General features: G+C 34.1%; 1 protein-coding gene across 2 annotated transcripts in view; it reads left to right on the forward strand.

Moving 5' to 3' along the window:
* LOC131549837 (E3 ubiquitin-protein ligase TRIM62-like) overlaps nucleotides 1-16,235 on the forward strand; it is a 49,427-nt gene extending 33,192 nt beyond the window's left edge. Inside the window, exons 4-7 of one of the 2 annotated variants that reach the window (XM_058792354.1) lie at nucleotides 5,932-6,188; nucleotides 6,313-6,357; nucleotides 7,880-7,995; nucleotides 14,603-16,235. In XM_058792354.1, coding sequence (XP_058648337.1) covers nucleotides 5,932-6,188; nucleotides 6,313-6,357; nucleotides 7,880-7,995; nucleotides 14,603-15,153 — 969 coding nt within the window. In that variant the 3' untranslated portion in view covers nucleotides 15,154-16,235. The remainder of the gene's footprint in view (nucleotides 1-5,931; nucleotides 6,189-6,312; nucleotides 6,358-7,879; nucleotides 7,996-14,602) is intronic. The other variant, XM_058792355.1, reaches the window with a different exon arrangement.
* The last annotated feature ends 6,617 nt before the right edge of the window (nucleotides 16,236-22,852 follow it).

Consider the following 22,852-nt stretch of genomic DNA (forward strand, 5'->3'; position numbering starts at 1 on the left):
ATTTATTTTAAAATCTCAGGGGTACTTGAAGCAAATATAGGCTATTTGGTGAATAAGGTTTAGATTTAAAAAAGTTTTGTAAAGCCCACATTGCATGTAACTAAGAAATAACGTGAATATGTGCATTTTAATTAGTTATAATTAATGTTTATAAAAACCTACAGAGTAATAATTCAAATAAAAATGAATGTGTTCATCAGTAGTTGATGAAATGTTGAAACCCTTGTTAAACTTGAAATGATTTTTGTAAATCCAGTGATCAAATGCTGTCGCCACCTGAATAATGACTGATCTTTGTGTGAATGTCCACAAAACTGGACTATATATATACATACATATTATATATAATCGGTAGGCTATTTTAGAAAGGAACATTTAAAAAATGAAAAAGAGAAATTAGGGAGAATCAATGAATTATGAATAATTTATTGCTATTGTGTGAATAAAATGTAATCATGTAATCCATAAAAAGGTAACTGTAGTCTGATTACGAGTATTTTAAAATGTAACTTACTCTAATTACAAGTACTTAATTTTTGGAATCTGATTACTTAATCCAGATTACATGTAATAATTTACTACCCAGCTCTATATATATACACACACATACACATACACACACATATACATATACATTTTAAATATATATATTTAATGCAAGTAACACAGCATCATTTTTTTTTTTTCCTGGCATCCTTTGGTTAGTTTTACAGTCAAGCACGATAAGATGAAAAAGAAAACTTATTTCAGTACTGGCACCAGTAGTGCTTTAATGAACTAAAACCCACAAAATTATGTCAAAATAGCAGTTATTGATGAGTGAACTCATAAACACAGTCTTAAATGGGTTAAAAAGTTCTAAATGACCGTAAAGAAATCTTTGCTGATTAACCTTTGTAGCTTGAATAAAGATTAATCTATATTCAATTTATATTTTATTCATATACATTTTATAGTTTATGTGAAGGTTGTTTTAAGTTTAATTAAATTAAAAGTTATATTTTTCGAAGCCTATTAAATGTAAAAATTTATGGCTTTAAATTATACTGTGGAATGGCTATAATTAATGGCTAAAATTGAGGGAAAAATGCATTTAATAAAACCAGTAGCAATATTGGCATCATTGGCCTTCATTAAAAATAGGGTATTTAGTAAAAAGATGCCATTAAGTACATATTTAAAATTATACCATCTTTGTTGTTTCTACCTTAATTTGAAGATTCAGTGTAGAATTATGACAATATAAATATATTAATATGTGAAAAATTGCTTATTTATAAAAAATGTTTATAAATAAATGTTTATAAAAAAAAATTTTTTTATCGATTCTTACTACAAGTTCCTAGTTATATTGTGAGTGATTAATTTATGTACATGTTATTCCAGAGAGAACATGTCTTCATTATCTTTCATCAGAAAATAATAACTGGCTTCATGTCTGTAAGGACCGATGTCACCAAGCTAGGGCTGCACGATATATTGCATGCGATTATCATGCGCATCTCGTCAGTAAAGCCGGTTCTGTGATTATTAATAAATCTCCATCACCTGTTTAGCTACGCAAAATGACGTTCAATATCGCAGGCGATTCATCTGCCTGTGGACTACGGCTCTGTGTTATTAAATGCCGCTCCATTTGAAAACAGGTGATGGAGACTTATTAATAATCATATATCTTGCAGCCCTACACCAAGCCCTCTTTTTTTTCAACCTGTCCTCTCTGACTGGTCATGTAGACCCACTGTTAATAATCCAAATTCATTTCTAATTTCACATTTCACAAAAATCTGTTTATTTTTATAAAAACGTTTCCTGTTGTACAGTCTCATTGCAGAAGTAAAATGGATTGCAGGCCACGTTGAATGTTACATGTCATGAATTTTCGAAGAACAAATTCCTTGCAGTCTCTTAAGTCGATTTAAACTCGACTTGTATCTCAGTGATTGCATTTTCTGGAAGCAGACCATGTTTTTCATTTCATTGATCTCAGAGATTGCATATTTATCTTGAAAGCTGATTAAACCTAAGTATCTTTCAGTTCTTTCCCAGGCTGTCTGCTGAAAATGTAGATGTACGCATTGACCAGCCAGTCGTATCCTGTCTGAATTTATTGATGAGGTGCTTTAAGATGCTTACGAAGAGCCCGACGCTCGACATTGACATTCAGAACCATCAAGGCAAAATGCAGCTCAGACTCTCCTGCAGAGATAAGAGCTGTCACAGCACAACCTTTTGAGAAGGAGATTTATTGAGTAAACTGAACGCAATAATAAAGTGGGCTCATTGTTTCTAAATGATAATAAAGTGGCTAATTCAGTGCTGTGTTAGACTAAAGATCATGTGAAGTTACTTTGTGATATTATTAGTGGTTCTGAGGCAAACATCAATATTATTTTTGTTCATACTATTATTATTATTCATCTGTAAGATTTTTTTGACATTTTAGAAAGTCTTTTATGTTCACAAAGGCTGCATTTATTTGATCAAAAATACAGTAAAAACAGTAATATTGTAAAATAATATTACAATTTAAAATAACTTTTCTATGGAAGCTTGTTTCCACCAAATGATAAAAAAAGAATTGCAAATTTTATTTTACAATTCAGACTTTCTTGCAGTTTTCCTCAGAATTCAGATAATTGCGAAATCAGTAAACGATTACCTTTTTCAATTTTTTTTTATATTGTGGTGGAGACAGGCTTTCATAGTTTTCTAATTTAATGTATTTTAAAATGTAATTTAGTCCTGTGATGCAAAGCTGAATTTTCAGTATCTTTTAGGCATGTGACACTATAAAATATTCATGTCGTAATAATCGCTGAAGCTTTTATCATGGCAAACGGTATTACCGTGATATCGAAATACGTTGCAAAAATGTGTTGTCATATAACAGGTTTAACAACTTTTTTCTTAGAACAAAAATAATTGAACATTTAAATACAATAAAGCAAAACACAATGTAAAAAGTCAACAAATGTTTCAAACAGTTTAAAGTGCAAAAGAATTATACAGTTACAGCTTTTGATTTAATAATATGTTATTAAAGGGATACTCCACCCCAAAATGAAAATTTTGTCATTAATCACTTACCCCCCATGTCGTTCCAAACGCGTAAAAGCTTCGTTCATCTTCGGAACACAATTTAAGATATTTTGGATGAAAACCGGGAGGCTTGTGACTGCAAACTCCCTGCACTCCACTGCACGCAAAATGTGCACGCTCTTCTGTGTCAGCCGTGACACAAGGATACGTTTTCTTACGTGGATTTACGTTTTGATTTGAATGCAAACAACGCATCCCTATATCGCGGCTGACACGGAAGAGCGTACGCATTTTGCGTGTGGCGATACTCTCCAAAATGGCACTATGGTGACGACATGGTCCCGAATTGTTAAATAAAGTCGTTATTTTTGTTTTATTTCCATACAAAAAGTATTCTCATCGCTTCATAACGTTACAGTTGAACCACTGATGGCAGATGGAGTATTTTGACGATGTCTTTCATACTTTTACCTGCCAGTGTTATTTACTTAGCAGTCAATGGGACGGTCACAAGCCTCCCGGTTTTCATCCAAAATATCTTAAATTGTGTTCTGAAGACGAACGAAGCTTTTATGGGTTTGGAACGACATGGGGGTAAGTGAAGAATTTTCATTGGCAGTTTGTTAACTAATGAATTAACTAATGTTTACTAATAGAGCTTTAATATACAGTGTGTAGTATCATTAGTCCAGTCTTCAGTGTCACATGCTGATTTAATGATAAAGAAACATTTATTATTATTATCAATGTTGAAAACAGTTCTGTTACTTTAGCATGTAGCTCGTGTCAAAAATACCTCTAGTTCATGTTAGCTCGTTTTTAACTTGTTGCCACCTCCCCGCTAGCATGCTCTAGATTTAGCTCAGCACCACGCTTGCTGACAGACCCACTTGTCTGAAGTGCCGATGTCATATCTGAATGGAAGACCCCAAGGAAAGATGTGTCTGATTATCAGATGTCGTCGCAAGCAGGCTGCTGGGAGGCTGGGAGGCTGGGTCGCGCTAGGCTCATGGCACGTGTTTACTGGCTTTAAATAGAGCCCATCCGAGACAGCGTGGCCCGTGGGGAGACCAACACCACTTCAGCATCACTAAGTCCCCATCATCCTTCAGGCGACACCAGGTGGGCTGACTCAGCCAATGCAAATGACGCCAGAGAGAGACGTGATCTTAATAGGATTTCATCTTCCTGGTGGCAAGGAAATCGCATTTCCCATTGGAAAGACAGAAGTGGAACAAGTCCTTTATTTCATTTGTTAGTAGGAGTAATCTTGTCATCGGTGAAGTCTATGGTTTTTTCCAGCTCTTATTATAGGCAAAGAAAGAAATGAAAATCTGCGGCTCACCTTGTTTGTATGGACGGCCATCGGTGGAACAGTTTCTGTCATGCATCGATTCGACCTTGAGGTTTCAGGTCTTTGATCTGTCGACTGTAACTGATGTTCTTTACACTTTAATGGAGATGATCGGCTTCCTCAGAAACATTTCGTTTTATCTCTGCGACTTGTTTTCCTCTGTTTCGGTCAATGCTGAGTTTGTTGGCTAGTTTCACAATTCTCTTTTACATTCAGTATCGACCCCCGCTGATTTTATCTCTATTCTCATCTGCCCGTCTGCATGTGTAATCATGTCTTTCCCATGGAAGCTGTCCTACAATAACCCAGAAGATTGAAGGAGGAGCAACCTAATGCCACTTCCACTGACTATTAGACCATGACCCTGATAGCCCACTACAATACACTGAGAGACTGCCAAAATTATCATTTTATAACAATAACTATACATAAAAATGAAAAATATATGTAATCATTTAATATGAATATAGAGACATTTAAATATAAGTACCATTGTTTTAAAATTACATGCTTTTTGCTGTGTCCTAACCAGATCATTCTCTCTCTTAATTTGTCCTTTAACAATTTGAATTCAAAGTGAAACATTATTCTGGTTGCTGAATTCTCATTTTCTTCATCACGGGTAGCTCCACGCTCTACACTCCAGTTGTATTTTTAAACATCAAATATGTCTGTGGTTTTGTCACTTCAAGTTGTATTTTATTTAGGACCCACAAATTACTTGATGGCGGAAACTTGTCATGTTATACCTGGTTAGGACAGGTCTTTTGACCTTGTTGTCCCTGTGTAGGTTGTCATTGACTTGAAACACTAGTCTTAGACGTCTCTAACTGCACATACCATTATCTTTGACAATTGTTGAGCACGCTATCTCACCAGTACATGGGAATCACTACTGTGGATTTGATGGTCAAATTTAACTTGATGCATTAATTTTGTTCCATTTAGACAAATAAAAAAGCATGATTCTTTTAGTTATTTTATCCTTTTAAGTGTAGCAGAACATTGCCTAAAAATGGGAAGGCATTTCTTTATAGTTTTGAGATTCTGATTAAAAACTATTGTTTCAAATTGGACACTACTGTAGACAAAAGAACTTTCAGCTTGTTCCAATTATTTAAATGGATTGTTTAACAGAAGTGTTTGTAATCATGAAGAAGAGTAATTTTGTAAAATTTCAGTAATTTTGTGGTCATTATTTTTATTTTTTATTTTTTTTAATTATCGATCAATGTTGAAAATGTGTTGTTTAATATTTTAGTGGAAACTTTAATATATTTTTTCCCAGTATTGTTTGATGAATATAAAGTTTAAAAGATCAGCATTTATAAAAAAAAAAAAAAAATTTGTAATATTATAAATGTCTTTTAATGTCACTTCTGTTCAATATCATGCATCCTTGCTGAATATTAATTTCTTAACTTTTTTTATGCTCCCCATTTGCCCTAGAGTAAAGACTTTGTCTAAAACAAACATTCATGATTGACATGTACTATTTTAATTCTAGTCTTAACTTTCTTTTCTCTACTTTATAGTCATCAGCGAAGAGTCTTCGTGCTACAATCGGTGACGCGTTCGAACGACTTCACCGCTTCCTGCGGGAGCGACAGAAGAGCATGCTGGAGGAGCTGGAGGCGGATACGGCGCGCACGCTGTCTGATATCGAACACAAGATCCAGCGCTACAGCCAGCAGCTTCGTGACGTCAAGGAAGGGATCCAGATCCTTCAGGAGCGACTCAGTGAGACCAGCCGTCACGAGTTCTTGGAAGGAATAGCCCTAACGTCAGACAGGTACTGAGGAGGGCATGTGACTCAGAGAGGAGTGGATGAGCGTATGTTGAGGGTGTTTTGTATGGTAGTTTGAGATTCTCTGGTCTAAAACGTTTTGTCTTTTTTTCTTGTAACTGCTGGTCAGGGAGCAAGTGATTCGTGGAGGGTATTGCTGGTGGAAGCTACCAAGGCAAGTCAGGTTATTTGACTTATGTATGTGACCATTGCCCTTTGCTGTATGTCACAGTCAGAAGAGAGATTACTGAGGAACAGGCTAGGTTAAGGTTAGTTAGGAAGTAGAAAGATTATTGAAGCCTAATCAGTAGGGCTGGATGTTGACAAAAAAAAATCAATTCGATTTAAATTCACAAGCTTGCAATTTGATTCCGTTTTGATCTTAATTCAGTTCAATTTGATATATATTCTATTCTATTCTCTTTAGGGTTGCAAAGGGTCGTAAACCTTCTGGTAATTTTTTTTAACTTTAGGAAAAGTTTGACGTTTGAATTTTGTAAAGTTTTCTAAAAAATCCTGGAAAGTTTTCAGAAATTTACCAGAAATTTTCCACCTCTTTTCAGCCTTACAGTAAGTCATTCTCTCTCTCTCTTTTATATTATGCATAAATTCTTCTCATGGTACATTATAACATTAAATGTTAAAATTAACAACTGATTTGTATACCAGTTAAATTTAACATAATTTTTTATTTACAATAATATCATTGATAATGTTTTAATGATATAATAAAAATTATGTTTATTAATATAATTATAGATTTATGCTTCTTCTCCAGTTTTTTTATATAAATATTCAAATGGTGGCTGTCATAACTTGTTTTCATGACAGATTTATTCAAACGAACAGTTTAGGGAAAAAAACATATAGGTTAAAAAATCATTAATGTGTAAGACAGTACATATTTTTAGCAAAATGCTCCCCTCTAGAGTTTGTTTTTCTAGATGACTATCTAGCTATGGTCATTAAGTGGCTTTTTTAATGTAAATGTAACGTTACGTAACATTGTTTACAAACTGTTTTACTGACGTCTTTCTGCGGTTGAAACACTGAGCGATTACATGAGACGTGATACATTTTGACAAGTTGTACTGTTTCTTTTAAAATACTATCTGATGTTCATTCATGTTTATTTTGTACTATTACTAGTAGTAAAGAGAAATACCTCTACAGCGCTCTGTCACATCACAAAGAGCATCAAAGCAATGTTTGTTGTTTGAATGTCGTCATAACAATTTGAAAGATGAGACTTTGATATTAAAAATAACAAAGCTGTTTGCAATTGACAGGCGTGCTATAAATCCACATATCTTAGCCCTGTTAATCAGCATAAATGTTTTGAAGTTTAAGCCTGCATTTTGAGAAAACTGCATTTCTGAATGGGTGTGTAGCAGTCTTTTTATTTGGGAATGATGGGAGGGGAATGGGTTAGCCATATGGGAATGGAATAACATGATTAATGTTGCTTGAACTAATGAAAGTGATCTGCAGTGTTGCCCAGATTGACCTCACTCCCAACGGCGAATTTGAGCTGTTTGACTTTGCAGGGGCGGCACAGCTATGTAGAAAACACAGTACGATTCAAAAAACGAGTGTTTGGAAACAGGATCTAGCCTTTGAGGAAGAATCAGCTTGGGGTTTGGTGGGTTGCCAGTGTTGAATTTGAATAATGCAGTTGTTGTCCCCTGTCTCTGCAGAATAAAGGGAAAGATCCACGAAACGAACCTCACCTATGAAGACTTCCCAACGTCCAAATACATGGGGCCGCTACAGTATACGATCTGGAAGTCTCTTTTTCTGGATATATCGCCAGGTAATGCGCCAGAACAATAGAATTGCATTTTTAATAGTGGCTATATGTCATTGGGAAAACAACTGCATCCCTCCTGGGAACAATAAAATTACACTACAAATTGAGTTTATCACAGTTCTGAATGCTCATGCCTGGAAATTAAGCTCATGATAATGTTAGCATTCAGTAATCTGCATGAATATACTAGATCCAGCTTTCCCAAACAGGGTTTATGCAACTGTGAGGGGTTTGTGAGATTCCCATGTGAACCCTGTTTGGAAAACTTTTGATCTAGTATGTTTATTTGTGTTTAGCAAATACTTCACAGCATCTCAGCATGATCATGTGCTTATATTCCAGGCATAATCATTCAGAACAGTGAAAAAGCCATTTTGCGATATATTCAGCCAAGCGCACACTGCAGGACTGAAGCTCGTTGCCCTTTCTATTGAGTGCAGACACTAATTTCAATCTTGTTTGCTGTCATGTTGGAGCTCATTTACTTCATTAATTATAGACTAGGTGGGTCAAGATTATGGTGGCTTGGTTCCATACAAGAAACTTTTCATTTGCACAGAGCCATTAGCTTCTGTCTTGTAGTTAGCAGTTGGATTGAGAGATTTGAACAAACCCAACACCGTTTGTGCTACAGACATGAATAATACCTCCAATCATGTGGCTTATTGAGGGGAAGTGTGTTAATATTTGTCTAAGAGATCAGACCAGTGTTATTTTAGTATTATTTAAATTATTGTTATTATTATATTTATATTATATTTTGTTTATATCAACATAAAAATATTATTTTAAACTGCCTTTAATTTTTTTAAATATTTATATTTGTTATTCCTTTTATTTAAATAAATATATATATATATATATATATATATATATATATATATATATATATATATATATATATATATATTATATTATATTATATTATATTATAATTTTGTGTTTTGGGCACTTTTATTAGTTGTTCTTTTTAATATTACATTTTTAAAAAATATTTAAGTTTAAATTATTTTGTTATTATTATTATTATTATTATAGTTCATTGTTATTTTTTATTTATTTCCAGTTAGTTAAGTAAATTATTTCAGTTATTTGCCAAAACAAAGTTTCTAATCTGTTTAATTTTCCTATAAAATTTATACTTTATTTAATTTCAGCTATTTCAGTTTTTTCCCATATAACTTTTTTTTAAATTATTTTTATTGTTTCTTTTTAAATCGTTTTATTTAACAGTATTAACTCTTAATCAGATTGTCTGTTTTTGCTTGGTGGCACATAGACAGGACAAAGAAATAATAATAATTAGAGACCAGAATATCATAATAACCACCTTGGAACTACCCAGTGCACCATAGCAACTACTCAGGACACCTTAACAACCAAAAAGCATCAACCTAGCATCATGTCAGCGAGTATTAAGCACTATTACATTTTGTTCAGAAAGAAATGGCTTCTCATTGAAAAGCCTGTTGTTATTTGTGCATCTGTTGCACATTAATAAAGTAATAATGTCCAAAGATCTAATACTAATCATTGTGTATGTATTAGTGCATCCAATTAGAGATGATCTAATCAACACAAACACAGCCTGTGTGTTTACAGCCCTGTGAATGAGATAATACATGTCTGATTGAGCTCTACACAAGTGGGCCATTTTAATAGCTGCGGTGAGAAGCACTGCAGGCCTCCTCCATCTGTATTCCCCCTCAGTAGCCACCTGAGGCAGAGCATTATTTAAAATAACACAGCAGGGGATATCTCACTCTCTCAATCAATTCTCCAATTTACCAGCGTCCTTTACGCCGACAGAAATAAGCAAAGGGTGACGCTCAGCCTGTCACATGAAACAAATCCAGTTCAAACCCCTTTCTTCCACACTGCTGCACTCGCCGCTATTTATTCTGTACTGGCATGGTGTTTTTTGTATTCCCATATAGACATTTCCAATATCTTTTTTTTTTCCTGTCAAATAGAAATGTTTTTGTCACTTTCTGAATCCAAAGCCAGTTACTGAGCATATAACTATTGAAAGTTTTATACACAGTCCTGTAAAATTATTATATTATTGTAATTTAGTATAACTTTTTTTTTTTAAAGTGTGAAGTTATTGTTTTTATATTTACAGGTGCATCTCAATAAATACATATACAGTAAATGAAAATACTTTCCAGAAGGCCAGCAATTCACTAAAAATGTTTTTTTTTATTGGTTTTATGAAGTATTCTAATTTGTTGAGATGTGAATTGGTGGGTTTTTGTTAAATGTGAGCCTAAATCATCACAATTAAAAGAACCAAAGACTTAAACTACTTCAGTCTGTGTGCATTGAATTTATTTAATACACGAGTTTCACAATTTGAGTTGAATTACTGAAATAAATGAACTTTTCCACGACATTCTAATTTATTGAGATTCACCTGTATTTATTGCAAATAATATTGATATTATTGATTGTTAATAATTAGTTTTATATTTAGTTACTTTTTATTTTATTTTTATATATATATTCACACACAACAGTTTTTTTCTAGTTCTCTGATTGGCTGAGAGCCTTTTCCAGGAGTGTGATATTCTACTCTTATATAAAAGCAATATCACACTCGTAGCCGTGTGATATGGCTATATCAGCTTAGCTGTGATTTACCTACGGCCGAATCACAGCCATGCTGATAGAAAATATGTATTAGTGTTGTCACGATACCAAAATTTTGACTTCGATACGATACCTGACTAAAATATCACGATGATACTACTGAACCGATACTACGACAAAAACATAGAACAACAGGAAAAGTTATTGAATAATAGATGATCCAAATGGAGGTCATAGTTAGTTATTTTATTTATTTAAAAAAAGCATTTCATCCCTCTTCAAACAAAAAATGATAAAATAAAAATAATCACATGCCAGTGCCACTACACAGGACTATGGTGAGCAACTACCGAGCCTACAGGTATGTAGAGATCTTTGCTACATTGGTAAGTTTGCTAAAAGGATAAAGCCAAATCTTATTTCATTATATAGTAGTACTGTCAAACTTAACGCATTAACACAGGCGATAAAGTTTTTCAGTTTAACGCGTTAAAATTATTTAATGCCGTTAACGCAGGGACAGAGCCTAGGGTTGGCCACCCCACTCATAACTACTGTTTCTGTCACTTTTTCTCTTGACAAGAAGTGCATTTATTCAGTCGCAAAACGTCTTTACAATCACATCAGTCCGGAGACATTTCAGACGCGTGCTCCAGCTTCACTTCAGCGGCAGGCGCGAGTCAAACGAGTGGAAACCGGTGCGCACTATAGTGTATGTCAATTCTAATCAAAGCGCGAAATAAACTACGTGCATGCAATGTCGTGGTCACTTAAGGCATGAAGTTACCAAAAAGGTGATTAAAGCTGCCTTAAAACTGTGCGTGCATGTAATATGTTATATATGAGTTACATTAAGAACATGTCTTTGAAATGGTTTTCAAAACTGTCCTGGAGCAGCCCAGCACTGTCTCCCTCATAACACACCTGATTCAACTCCTCAGCTCATTAGTAGAGACTTTAAGATCTGAAGTTGGTCAGAAAAGGTGGAAAGTTGAGAGAAAATATGATGCGTGTTAGATCCACATCACGTTCAGCAGCGGCAGCTCTTAAAGAAATAGCAGCCAAAATAACCTAATAACCAGTTGCTGTGAGGTCTATTAATCAAATGACAAAGAAAAAAAAGGAAAAAATAACTTTTATAGCTTTAATGATTCATCTATATTTAATTTAGTATTTAGTGTTTGATAACTTCAATTTCTGTATATTTCTTCTGAAGGGCACAGGTAAATATGCCATTTATTATAATGGGTTTATGTGAAGATTGTTTTAAGTTCACTTAAATTAGAAGTTATTTTTTAAACTTCTAATAAATGTTAAAATTGATAGCTCTTAATTATACTGTAATGTTGAATGGCTGTAGTAAATAGGTAAATATTGGGGTAAACATAACTGTCTTTATGTTTGTACATTAATTTGAAGATTGAATGTGAAATTATTGCAATATAAAAGTATATTTAAAAACTTCAATGTTAGGTGGGATTAATCGCGATTAATTTCAGAAAAATGTGCGATTTAATTAATTTTTTGTTGTTGTTGTTAATCGATTGACAGCACTATAATAAACTATATATATATATATATATATATATATATAGATAGATAGATAGATAGATAGATAAATATATAATATATAGAAGAATATATAGATAGATATCTATCTATCTTGAATATTTATCTTAAACACATATATATGTGTATGTATATATCCTTTTATCCCTCCCAACATTTATTTATTTATTTCCCCCTCCGAACCTGAACAGCAATATTTTTCGGCATTTTCTGAATCCAAAGCGGTTACTGCTGCTTGTTTTGTTTTGCGTGACTCTGAGAGAGCGAGGAGAGGCAGAGACAGATCGAAAGCAAGGCGACAGAGGTTAAATTATTTATAGGTTACCTGAAGCACAAACTGCCAATGTCAAAGAGTGGAAATGTCGACACCCTATCCTCTGGACCGGCTTCTGGCACTGCCGTTTGTGGTGAAGGTTTTAAATAGCCAAGACACAAATATTTTGCAATTTTCCCTCTTCGTCTCTGGTCTCTGGCAGACATGCCCATCTTTGGACTGCAGGAAAACAAGCCTGCATTGTTTCACTGTGAATTTTCCAGCCTAATTTCATACAAACCCTAAAAATTCCCTTGTAAGAAACCCCTAGTGATGTGTGCAATGCAAAAGAATGCATAACATGCTTAATAAGTGATTGCTTCAGATAAGCATTCTTCATTTTCTCCCCATATTTCCTCATAATCTTTCTTAATCTTCATGTAGTTTCATAGCTCAATTTTCCAGAATTATATCTTGGCATCTTGCATATTGTAATGTTGCAACTGCTTGGCTTGGGTCTCTTTTTCAGGTCCAAGTTAGTGGCATGTGTCCATTGTTTTTGTCTGTATGCAGGAGGCTTGTTCTCTATCCAGGGTTTGCGCTTCTCTCAGTCCATTTCTTTGGCACACTTGCCCACCACTGAACCCACAGCAAGCTGGCACCATAATGGGCATTGCAGACCATCCGCTGCAGGCATTACCAGCCAGGCAGCTGTTGATGGATGGAGCTTATTTATCCTTCCTCAACAAAGTACTCAATGCCTGGCAGCAGCGCTAAAACAATGGCCAGTGCTGCTAACTTTAGTCACTTTTGCTCCTGGCCTGTGCTTGTATTCTGATTGCTGGATGGATCTTAAAGCTTACAATCCTTTGTGTTCAAACACTTTAAGTGACCTGACCGATGATGAATTAGAAGGAGTGTGTTGATAGGTTTCAGAGGAGTATTATTTCACCAGCTCAGGTAATAATTGTGTGAACGCTTTTGATTGAAAAGAATGACCTCCCCAAACACCCATTTCCGGCTGCTCCTTTAGCCGTTGTGTCGCTTTTCTCTTCGATAAGTATAGAAGAGAGAGTAAAAAGGAAGTGGGGAAGAGGTGGAATGGGATATTTAGGTAAAAGCCCACAAAGCACATGCACTAACCGCTAGACCACTGTGACCTTTTTGTCTTCTATGGATGTTCACATATAGACACACCCAAAGGCAAACTATCTTTCTAAATTCCTAATAAATCCCCTTTAGGGAATCAATCAGATCAATACATAAGACCAATAACAAAAGAGCAGTTTGATTTGTTAAGGAACAATTAATGATTTGATGACAATAGTTGAATTTTGGAAAATTTTATTCACACCCAAGGTGGTAATCCGGCCATGATTGTGGAGTAAATGCTTTCCTGGAGGCATTAACGTCATAGAAAATTATATTATCATTTAATTGTCATTTAATAGAAAAGCTCTACTTATTTGTTATTCATTTTTAATTTAAATATATTTTCAAAATAGTTGTATGTTCTTTAGAAATACATTTATTTATTCTTAGTTTTTATTTTTAAGGTATTTTTCCTTTTTCTTTTATTTATATTTTTCTTTTTAATTATTGTACTAATTAATTTTCAATTTTTATATTTATTCATTTAATTTTTATATTTATACATTTTTAATGTATTTTTCACACACACATATAGAATTAAGAATTATTTAAGTTATATTTTAAATATTTAAAAATAAATATATAAGTTTTTTAGAAATGTTTATTAGTTTCTATTTATTATTTTATTTATATATATTTTTACTTTATATTTGTAGTTTTTATTGGTTTTCTATGAATTCTTATTTTTATTTAATTTAATTTTATATTTACTGATTTGTGTTATGCTAAATTTATTCTTTTTTTTTTTTTTTGTAGTTTTTCTTTTTATACATTTATTTTATGTATGTTTATATTTGTATTTATTGTTATTTATGTTGTTTTTCTTATATATATATAAAAATATATATATTTTCTTATATTTATATATATATATATATATATATATATATATATATATATATATATATATATATATATATAAATATAAGAAAATATATATTTTTATGTATGTTTACCTGCTGTAATATAACAAGTAATAACAAGCTTATTTTGGACTGATTCTAAATGCACTGATTTTCATTTCCTCTATCTTTATGTTCACAGTGCCTGCTGCTTTAACCATGGACCCCATCACTGCTCACCAGCGGCTCATTTTATCAGACGACTGCACCATCGTTGCGTACGGGAACCTGCATCCACAGCCCCTGCAGGATTCACCGCGCCGCTTCGACGTTGAGGTGTCAGTGCTGGGAGCCGAGGGCTTCTCGGCGGGTGTCCACTACTGGGAGGTGATGGTGTCCGAGAAAACCCAGTGGATGATCGGCGTGGCCAACGAGACGGTCAACCGCAAGGGCAGCATTCAGATCCAGCCCAGCCGAGGCTTCTACTGCATCGTCATGCACGACGGTAACCAATACAGCGCTTGCACAGAGCCCTGGACGCGCCTCAACGTAAAGAGCAAACTCGAGAAAGTGGGCGTCTATTTGGACTACCCCAAAGGTTTGCTGGTTTTCTACAACGCTGACGACATGTCCTGGCTCTACACCTACCGAGAGAAGTTTCTAGCTAAACTTTATCCATACTTCAGCCCCGGTCAAAGTCACGCCAACGGAAAAAATGTGCAGCCCTTGCGAATTAACACCGTGCGTTTATAGGAGCCGAGTCAGCAGAGAAGTTGAAAAAGAAGAAACTGAAATCTAGGTTGTATAATAACGTTTCTTTCAGCTTACCTTAGGGCGCTCGGTGGGTCGTCGGCATGTTACTGAATGAAGCGATCTGACTGATGGATTGTGACGTAAGGCTCTGTAGATGCCTGGAGATGGTAAATAAAATGGAGAGCCTTGCACTTTTCTGAGAGCTGCCTGTAGGCATTTTGTACATTTTATTGTCGCCGGTCATTTGTAATCTTGCCGTGGCCAGCCTGCTTGCCCAAGATTTCCCAGCTGCTTGTACACAACACCCCGACTTCTGTCCCTTCAGCCCCTGCAGGGTCCAAACTCTCCTTTCATGGCTCAAGCCTGGGAAAAAGAGCTTATCTGTTGTGCAGACAGAAATAAAAATGTGTTGCCTGTTTCGTTTTGTGCAATTGGTTTTGGTGTGTTTGTGGAGACACTGAACTAGTGCTGTATGAACTTCTTGATTTCTTTTTTCTCAATAACTGCATGATCGGTGAGTGGAATATTGTGTCCCTCAGGTCATGCTGACAGAGTTTGACTGCAGTAATCAGGCCCCCAGACGCCCCGTATGCGTGAATGATCGTGTACGTGTTTTTATCCCCTTCTAATCGAGATTCAGGACTCGAACGCCGCTGACGCATCTGCTGCTATTATGAAAAAGGGGCCATGACTTTTCGCATTTGTACATATCGCAGGACAAGTGATAGCTTTGGCTTTGTTGAAAAGTGCGTCCCCCGCGCCTTCCTTTTCCCTTTAGCTCGATAGCGCTGTTATTTATTCATCTTGTGCTTACTTTCTAGAACATTCCAGTGTTTAGGGTCCCGGGACATCTCGTTAAGAGGGTTCAAGTGTTAAAGAGGACGCTGGGTCATCTTTCTGCTTTAACACATCTAATCAGGTTATAAGATGGTGAAAGACATTTCCTTTTCTGAGAGACTACATCCGTTGCTCTTTAGAAAGTGTTAAAATAGCTGTATTTTTTTTTTTTTTTTTTGTTATAAATCAAAATTATTTACCCTTGTAAATAAGAACTTGATGCAATTTCAATGACTATATATATATATATATATATATATATATATATATATATATATATATATATATATATATATACATATACATATACATATACATATACATATACATATACATATACATATATATATATATATATATATATATATAAATAAAATGAAGCCCCAAACAGGAAATAATTACAAAATATATAAATGAAAAAGTACATCTGAATATATAGTTTTAAGTCTGAATGTAAATTGTGAATATGTACATGAAAGTAGCAATAAATAGATAAGTCTGAATATATAGATAAAAACTGAATACATAAATGCAAATCATGAATATATGTATAGAAGTATATAGTTGACATGCCCGATAATAAAGATATTTTCATATATATATATATAAATAAATATATATATATATATATATATATACACACTGTAATTGTAAATTGGAATATATGTTCAGGATTTATAAATATATATTTTGATTTACAATTAGATTTTCAGAATTGTAACTATATATTCATTATTTACATTTACATATATAAAAAATGTACATTCATATATTCAGACACATTTAGTACAGAACATTTATTCAGTACATTTATATATTCAGATTTACAAATATTCTGATTTACTTCTATATTCACAATTTACATTTATATATTCAGATTTACAAATATTCTGATTTACTTCTATATTCACAATTTACATTTATATATTCAGATTTTATATAACTATTTATTGTTTGGCGCTTCATTTTATATGTGTATATATATATATATATATATATAATCATAATCATTATTCCTATTTTTTTACAATGCATATATAGTTTTAAATGGAAACACTACAGTCTCAGAATGCACTCATAAATTTTCCTTAATTACTCAGATGTGGCCACTATTTCAATTTGGTGCGTTGACGTTCTCAGAGGCTCAGTTGTGTGCTCTGAACCTAGTGTGCTCTGAGTTTTAATACTAGTAATTATTGCTGTTTTCTCCATGAAATCTTGCCATTATACGCCCTGGTTGAAATAACTTGACCTGGAATGATGGACAGGTTCAGAATCCATTCCCTGTTTTATTCTGTACTTGAACTTCTCCACTCCTGATTGGTTCTGATGTACGTGTGTGCTCTGTCGTGTTTGGTGTTCAGGGTAAAGGCGTTGGACATTTATGACATGAACCTCGAGGTTGTTGCTCATGTTTTAAGGCGGTCAGACGATTATTGTTATTGTTAGGTGATGGTGATGGGTTCATTATGAAATATAGTTATATACTGCTGAGGATTGTTGTTGTTTGTGTTGATGATTTGTGTGTTTGGATGAGAGCTGCTTGACACCCATCATTGTCTAAATGCACTCTGATGAGCTCTTGGAACTGGAGGTTCATGGAAAAATGTTTTAGTGTTCAATTAAAAGAAATGGTAAAACCAGAAGCATTTCTGACTCTTCATTATGTTTGACTGATTTCATAAACAGTCCAAAAAAATAAAGCTGTTACTAGCCAGAAATCCAGATTGTCTACTGAAGAACAATGACTGTTATTCAGGAAACAGAACTTGAATTTACCTTCAGGGGTTTAACTAGTAAAAAGACTTTTTTTTCTCTCTTTTCATATTGTTCTTCAGAACTGTGGCCGTTAAACCACACAAACACAAATATATTAAGCAATGTTATTTTACTATTATTTATATACCATTATAATATTTACCATTGTTTATATTTTCCATTTTCAAGTAAATTGATGTTTTTTATGTATAGAATGTTTTTTGTATTCTGCTTTTTTCAGTTAGTTGCCAAGGCAGGATTTCTAATTAAGTTTTTTTTTTTTTTTTTTAATCTTATAGAGTAATAGAGGAATACATTAACCTGTGAATATACAAAACAAACAGCTGTTTACAAATCATGAAAAATACCAAATATTAAATGTTGTTTACCACTGGCAAGAAAGTGAATTTTTGACAATGGTCTACTGTGGTCAGCATTTGAAATTATTTGCATTATGACTGTTGCAATACTCAAATTCTCAAAAAAAAAAAGGTCATCCATAGCAATTTCCAACAGATGAAACTCCTTTCTTCCTTCGACATGCACTTTTCTTTTCCAGCTGTTTATGACGCATCACAAGACAAAGCGAGCAATTGACAAATCGCTTTTGCCATCTAAAAACAATGCACTTAGTCCTCCAAACTGCAGAAAAATGGCATGTATGCGAGTAGAAGAATTGATTTTCCTTGCATTTTTAATGAAATCATTGCATCAACCAGTGTCCAACAAGACGCAGTGAGACTCTGGAGACTTATATTGCACAAGTGTTTTGTTTTTGCTGTTACACAGTCTCCTGCGTCGAGGAACCGTGTTCTTACTGGAAGCCGTGTGTAATTGTGTAAGTATCCCTCAGGACAAGGGTCCTCTCAAACATATAGACTTCTGTACAGTGTATCTGTACAAAAGAAGATGCTGTCATATGGATATAACTGGGTGTGGGTGGTGTGAGGTTTCAGCTAGGAGACAAGCTTTAAAATCAGACAAAAGATAGGAAGAATGCTGTCACTGTCTTCAAGACACCTTACCGTCATTATAATGAAAAGCTCACTTTCTCACACCTAGAAATGCAAGCATGTCACCGCAGGGCTTCCGCTTCAGGGAAGACATTACACTTCAGTGAGAAACCTGCCTATATAGCACCAGATGCTGGTTTAAATGATAGATATCATGATGGGGCCTCGTAAGCAAGTTAAATCATTCAAAAACAATAGTCAATAGTGTTTAAATAGTGGCTGACATGATCGGTTTTGAATATCTGAAAATCTTCTCATGGTGGTTTGTGTCACTCAAGCTGTAAATTGGTCTCTTTCTCAGTCCTTGCCCTTTGATCATTTTTTTAACCACATGAATTATACATTTTATCTAAACTACTTGACTTTTTTTAAGTCAAATTTTATTGCTCAGTGTTATTTTAGTATAATTGAGATAATAGTTTTTATTAATTTTGAATATATATTTTTCATCTTATTTTAATGTTTGTCTTTTTTAAATATTGTTTTTATTATTCTATTTGTTATTTTAGTATGTCAAGTTAAACTAAATGTAAATCAGAAATGTTGCCTTGGCAAGTATCTGAAATAAAATACTTTAATAAAAATTACTAAAACTTAAACTGAAATAAAAATAAGAATTATTTACTCCTGACCAGGGTTATTGATAACTAAAACTGTTTAAAATCATTTTAATTAATAGAAGTAAATGTAAAATAAAATTATTACATATTAGTTGAAAACTTTAAGCTAAGTGACCAAATGAAATAAAATTGTTACTAAAGTACTAAAATTACTAAAACTAAAACTGAACAATAAAAATAATAAAAGCTAATTTAAAATATCAATAAACACTATAATAAATAATACTAAAACAACGCTGTTGCTTACGCATATTGTGTGACCAAGAGTTCAAATCATTTGCAAAGAGTCGTTTGCTCTCCTGTGTTTACAGAGATTGGTGCATGTGTGCATGTGTGCATGTGCAAGTCTGAGTTCTTGGGTAGGATGCATTTATGTGCTGTCAGTTGTAGCGTTTGCCCTGTGGTGCTTTTCCAAAGAACTCAACTAGAGCTACAGAAGGGCCACACGAACAAAGGCATCTTCAGTTTCATGCAGATACGTCAAGACGGCGCAGGGAGACCTCTGGTGTTGAAAGCTATACTTCAAGAGCTGTAACCTCATCCAAAGAGGTTCTTTTTCCCCTTCAACTTCATGATTATTGTTATTTTCACTTGTTCGGTCATGAATTTGCTCTTCATAAACCTCATTCCACTGTGCTGATTCCAAGTTGTGAGAAACTTTGGAGTTTGATGAATGTGCTCATGACAAATAACCAGTGCCTTCAAGCACTTCTGTACGCATAAATACTTTATTGCACATTTTTATTTTTTTATGTTAACTCTAAATGCCACTGCTCATATGTCACTATTGTTCTGTGAAGCACAGCTCCCCTCGGGCCCGATTCCTTTTTTAGGGAACCGTAAACTGGTTTTGGGTTTAAAAATAACGCTACAATCTCACATGAAACCAGCTGGTGCTCTCCGAACGAACAGATTATTTACTTTGCAAGGAAAATGCACCTCATAAGCTCATGAATTCTTGACGCATCTGTTTCAGCAACCTTAATTTGTCTTCTTCTATCAGATTTTGCCGTGCATAGACGATCCATCAAACGTGTTTGTCTTTTGTTACACGGACATTGACAGATTGGCCATCTCCTTTTGCAGTTTTCAGCTTCACAAACCTCCTCCATCAGAGGTAATTCAGAGTTCATGCATCACGTTGCAATCAGGGTTTTTTCCAGGGTCACTTGACATGGTGATATGAAAGATACGTTATCTCGTCATAGTTCATTTTCAAGAACCTCATGCTAATAGATGTGTTTGTGTGTTTGTATATATATATATATATATATATGTATGTGTGTGTGTGTGTGTGTATATACACTAAAAAAAAAAAAAAGTTGAGCCAACTTAAAATTAAGGCAACCAGTCGTTTTAAGTTTATACAACTAAAAATTGAGAATCTCCCACAAAAATAAGTTGATAAGTTGATAAAAATAAGTCCCACAAAAATCTGCTGAAGCTGGTTGCCTTAAAATTTTAAGTTGGCTCAATTTTATTTTATTTTTTTGTTTTACAGTGTATACACACACACACACACACACATGAATTTGGATAGATAGATAGATAGATAGATAGATAGATAGATAGATAGATAGATAGATAGATAGATAGATAGATAGATAGATAGATAGATAGATAGATAGATAGATAGATAGATAGATAGATAGATAGATAGATAGATAGATAGATAGATAGATAGATAGATCAGGGATGTGATTTTTCCGGATTAATCTGGAATTCCGGATTTTCTGACCTGAAAATGTGACATATGTGAATCATGCAGATCTGTAAAAAAAAAAAAAGTACAGTACTAAATAAACAAATAACATGCATTTTGTATGATCTCTCTTATTTTGTTAAAATTATTCACATTCTGCAAGGGGTTCCCAAACTTTCGCATACCACTGTATATATACACTACCAGTTTTTGAACAGTAAGAATTTTTAATGTTTTTTTAAATAAGTCTCTTTTGCTCACCAAGCCTGCATTTATTTGATCCAAGGTACAGCAAAAGTAGTTAAAAATATATATATATATATATATATATATATATTTACAGTTTAAAATAACTGTTTTCTATTTGAATATATTTTAAAATTTAATTTATTCCTGTGATTCCTGTTTGGCTGTGGAGACAAGACATTTACAAATATGATTAAAAGATGAATATGAGACAAAACTACAGAATGTCACATTTTATTATTGGGTGATTCAACACATAGATGTTTTACCAGCTAAGAAGTTCAGCACTTTTAGAGTTTCATCCCTCTATCTGATGTGAGCACAAGTATTGGAAAAGTTGCCTCACAGGTCTTTCTGAGTGATCAGCTGTGTCCTGTTGCATTAATTCTTCAGATATTAAAAGCAGGGAATGTGTTGTATCAGTTATATCCATTACTTCTGCATTCTGAATCTTGCATTCTATGATGACACACAAACCAGGATGAAGACGAGGGAGCTGACTTTGAGAGAAAAGCAAGCAATTTGGATGCTAAAAGAAAAGAAGAAGTCAGTTAGAGCTCTAGCTAAAACAAAGGGCATGGAGAAATCAAGAGTTTGGAAACCACCAGCGACACCAGCAACCAACAACTACCTGATCGGCTGAGAAAACAACATTAGCTGATGACAGACAAATCATAGAAGCTGTGAAAATGAACCCTAAAAGATGTGTCTGTAAAATCACCAACAACTTCCAGAAAGCTGGGGTGATGCTCTGACAATCTACTGTCCTCAGGAGACTTTGACACAGAATTACAGATGCTACACAGCAAGATACAAACCTCTGACCAGCTCCAAAAATAGAAAGGAAAGATTAGAGTTTGTAAAAAAGCACAAAGGTGAGCCAGAAGAGTTTTGGAGCTGTGTTTATGGACCGATGAGACAAAGATTTAGAACTTTTATCTAAGTGATGGGAAAGCAAAAATGTGGAGAAAAAAAGGGAACTGCAATGATCCCAAGCACACAGCCTCATCTGTAAAGCATGGTGGAGGTGGCATCATGGCATGGGCATGCATGGCTGTCTCTGGAACAGGCCCTCTCAACTTTACTGATGACTTAATGTATGATGACAGTAGCAGAATGAATTTTGAAGAGTACAAAACCATCTTGCCTACCAATATTCAAGAAAATGCCACCAGATTCATTGGGAAGTGCTTCATATTGCATCAGGACAATGACCCAAAACACCTGCCAGTGCAGTCAAGGAATTTATAAGGGCAAAGAAATGGAAAGTCTTAGATTGCCCAAGTCAATCTCCAGATTTAAATCTGATTGAACATGAATTTCACCAGCTGATAAAATGTTGTTGCAAAAATGAGTACACCCTCCTGAAAGTTACTAAATAAAAAAAAAAAAAAGTGTATAGGTTTAAGGCTATTTTAGATCAACAGGTAAGTATATTGAAGCAAAACTGTTAAAGACAAGTAATTTCCTAACAATTAAAAGTTTTATGCAGCGCACTGAATCATACTCAGACTTAATGCTGG

Source organism: Onychostoma macrolepis, chromosome 11, assembly GCF_012432095.1.
Source record: "Onychostoma macrolepis isolate SWU-2019 chromosome 11, ASM1243209v1, whole genome shotgun sequence".
Classification (NCBI taxonomy): Eukaryota; Metazoa; Chordata; class Actinopteri; order Cypriniformes; family Cyprinidae; genus Onychostoma; species Onychostoma macrolepis.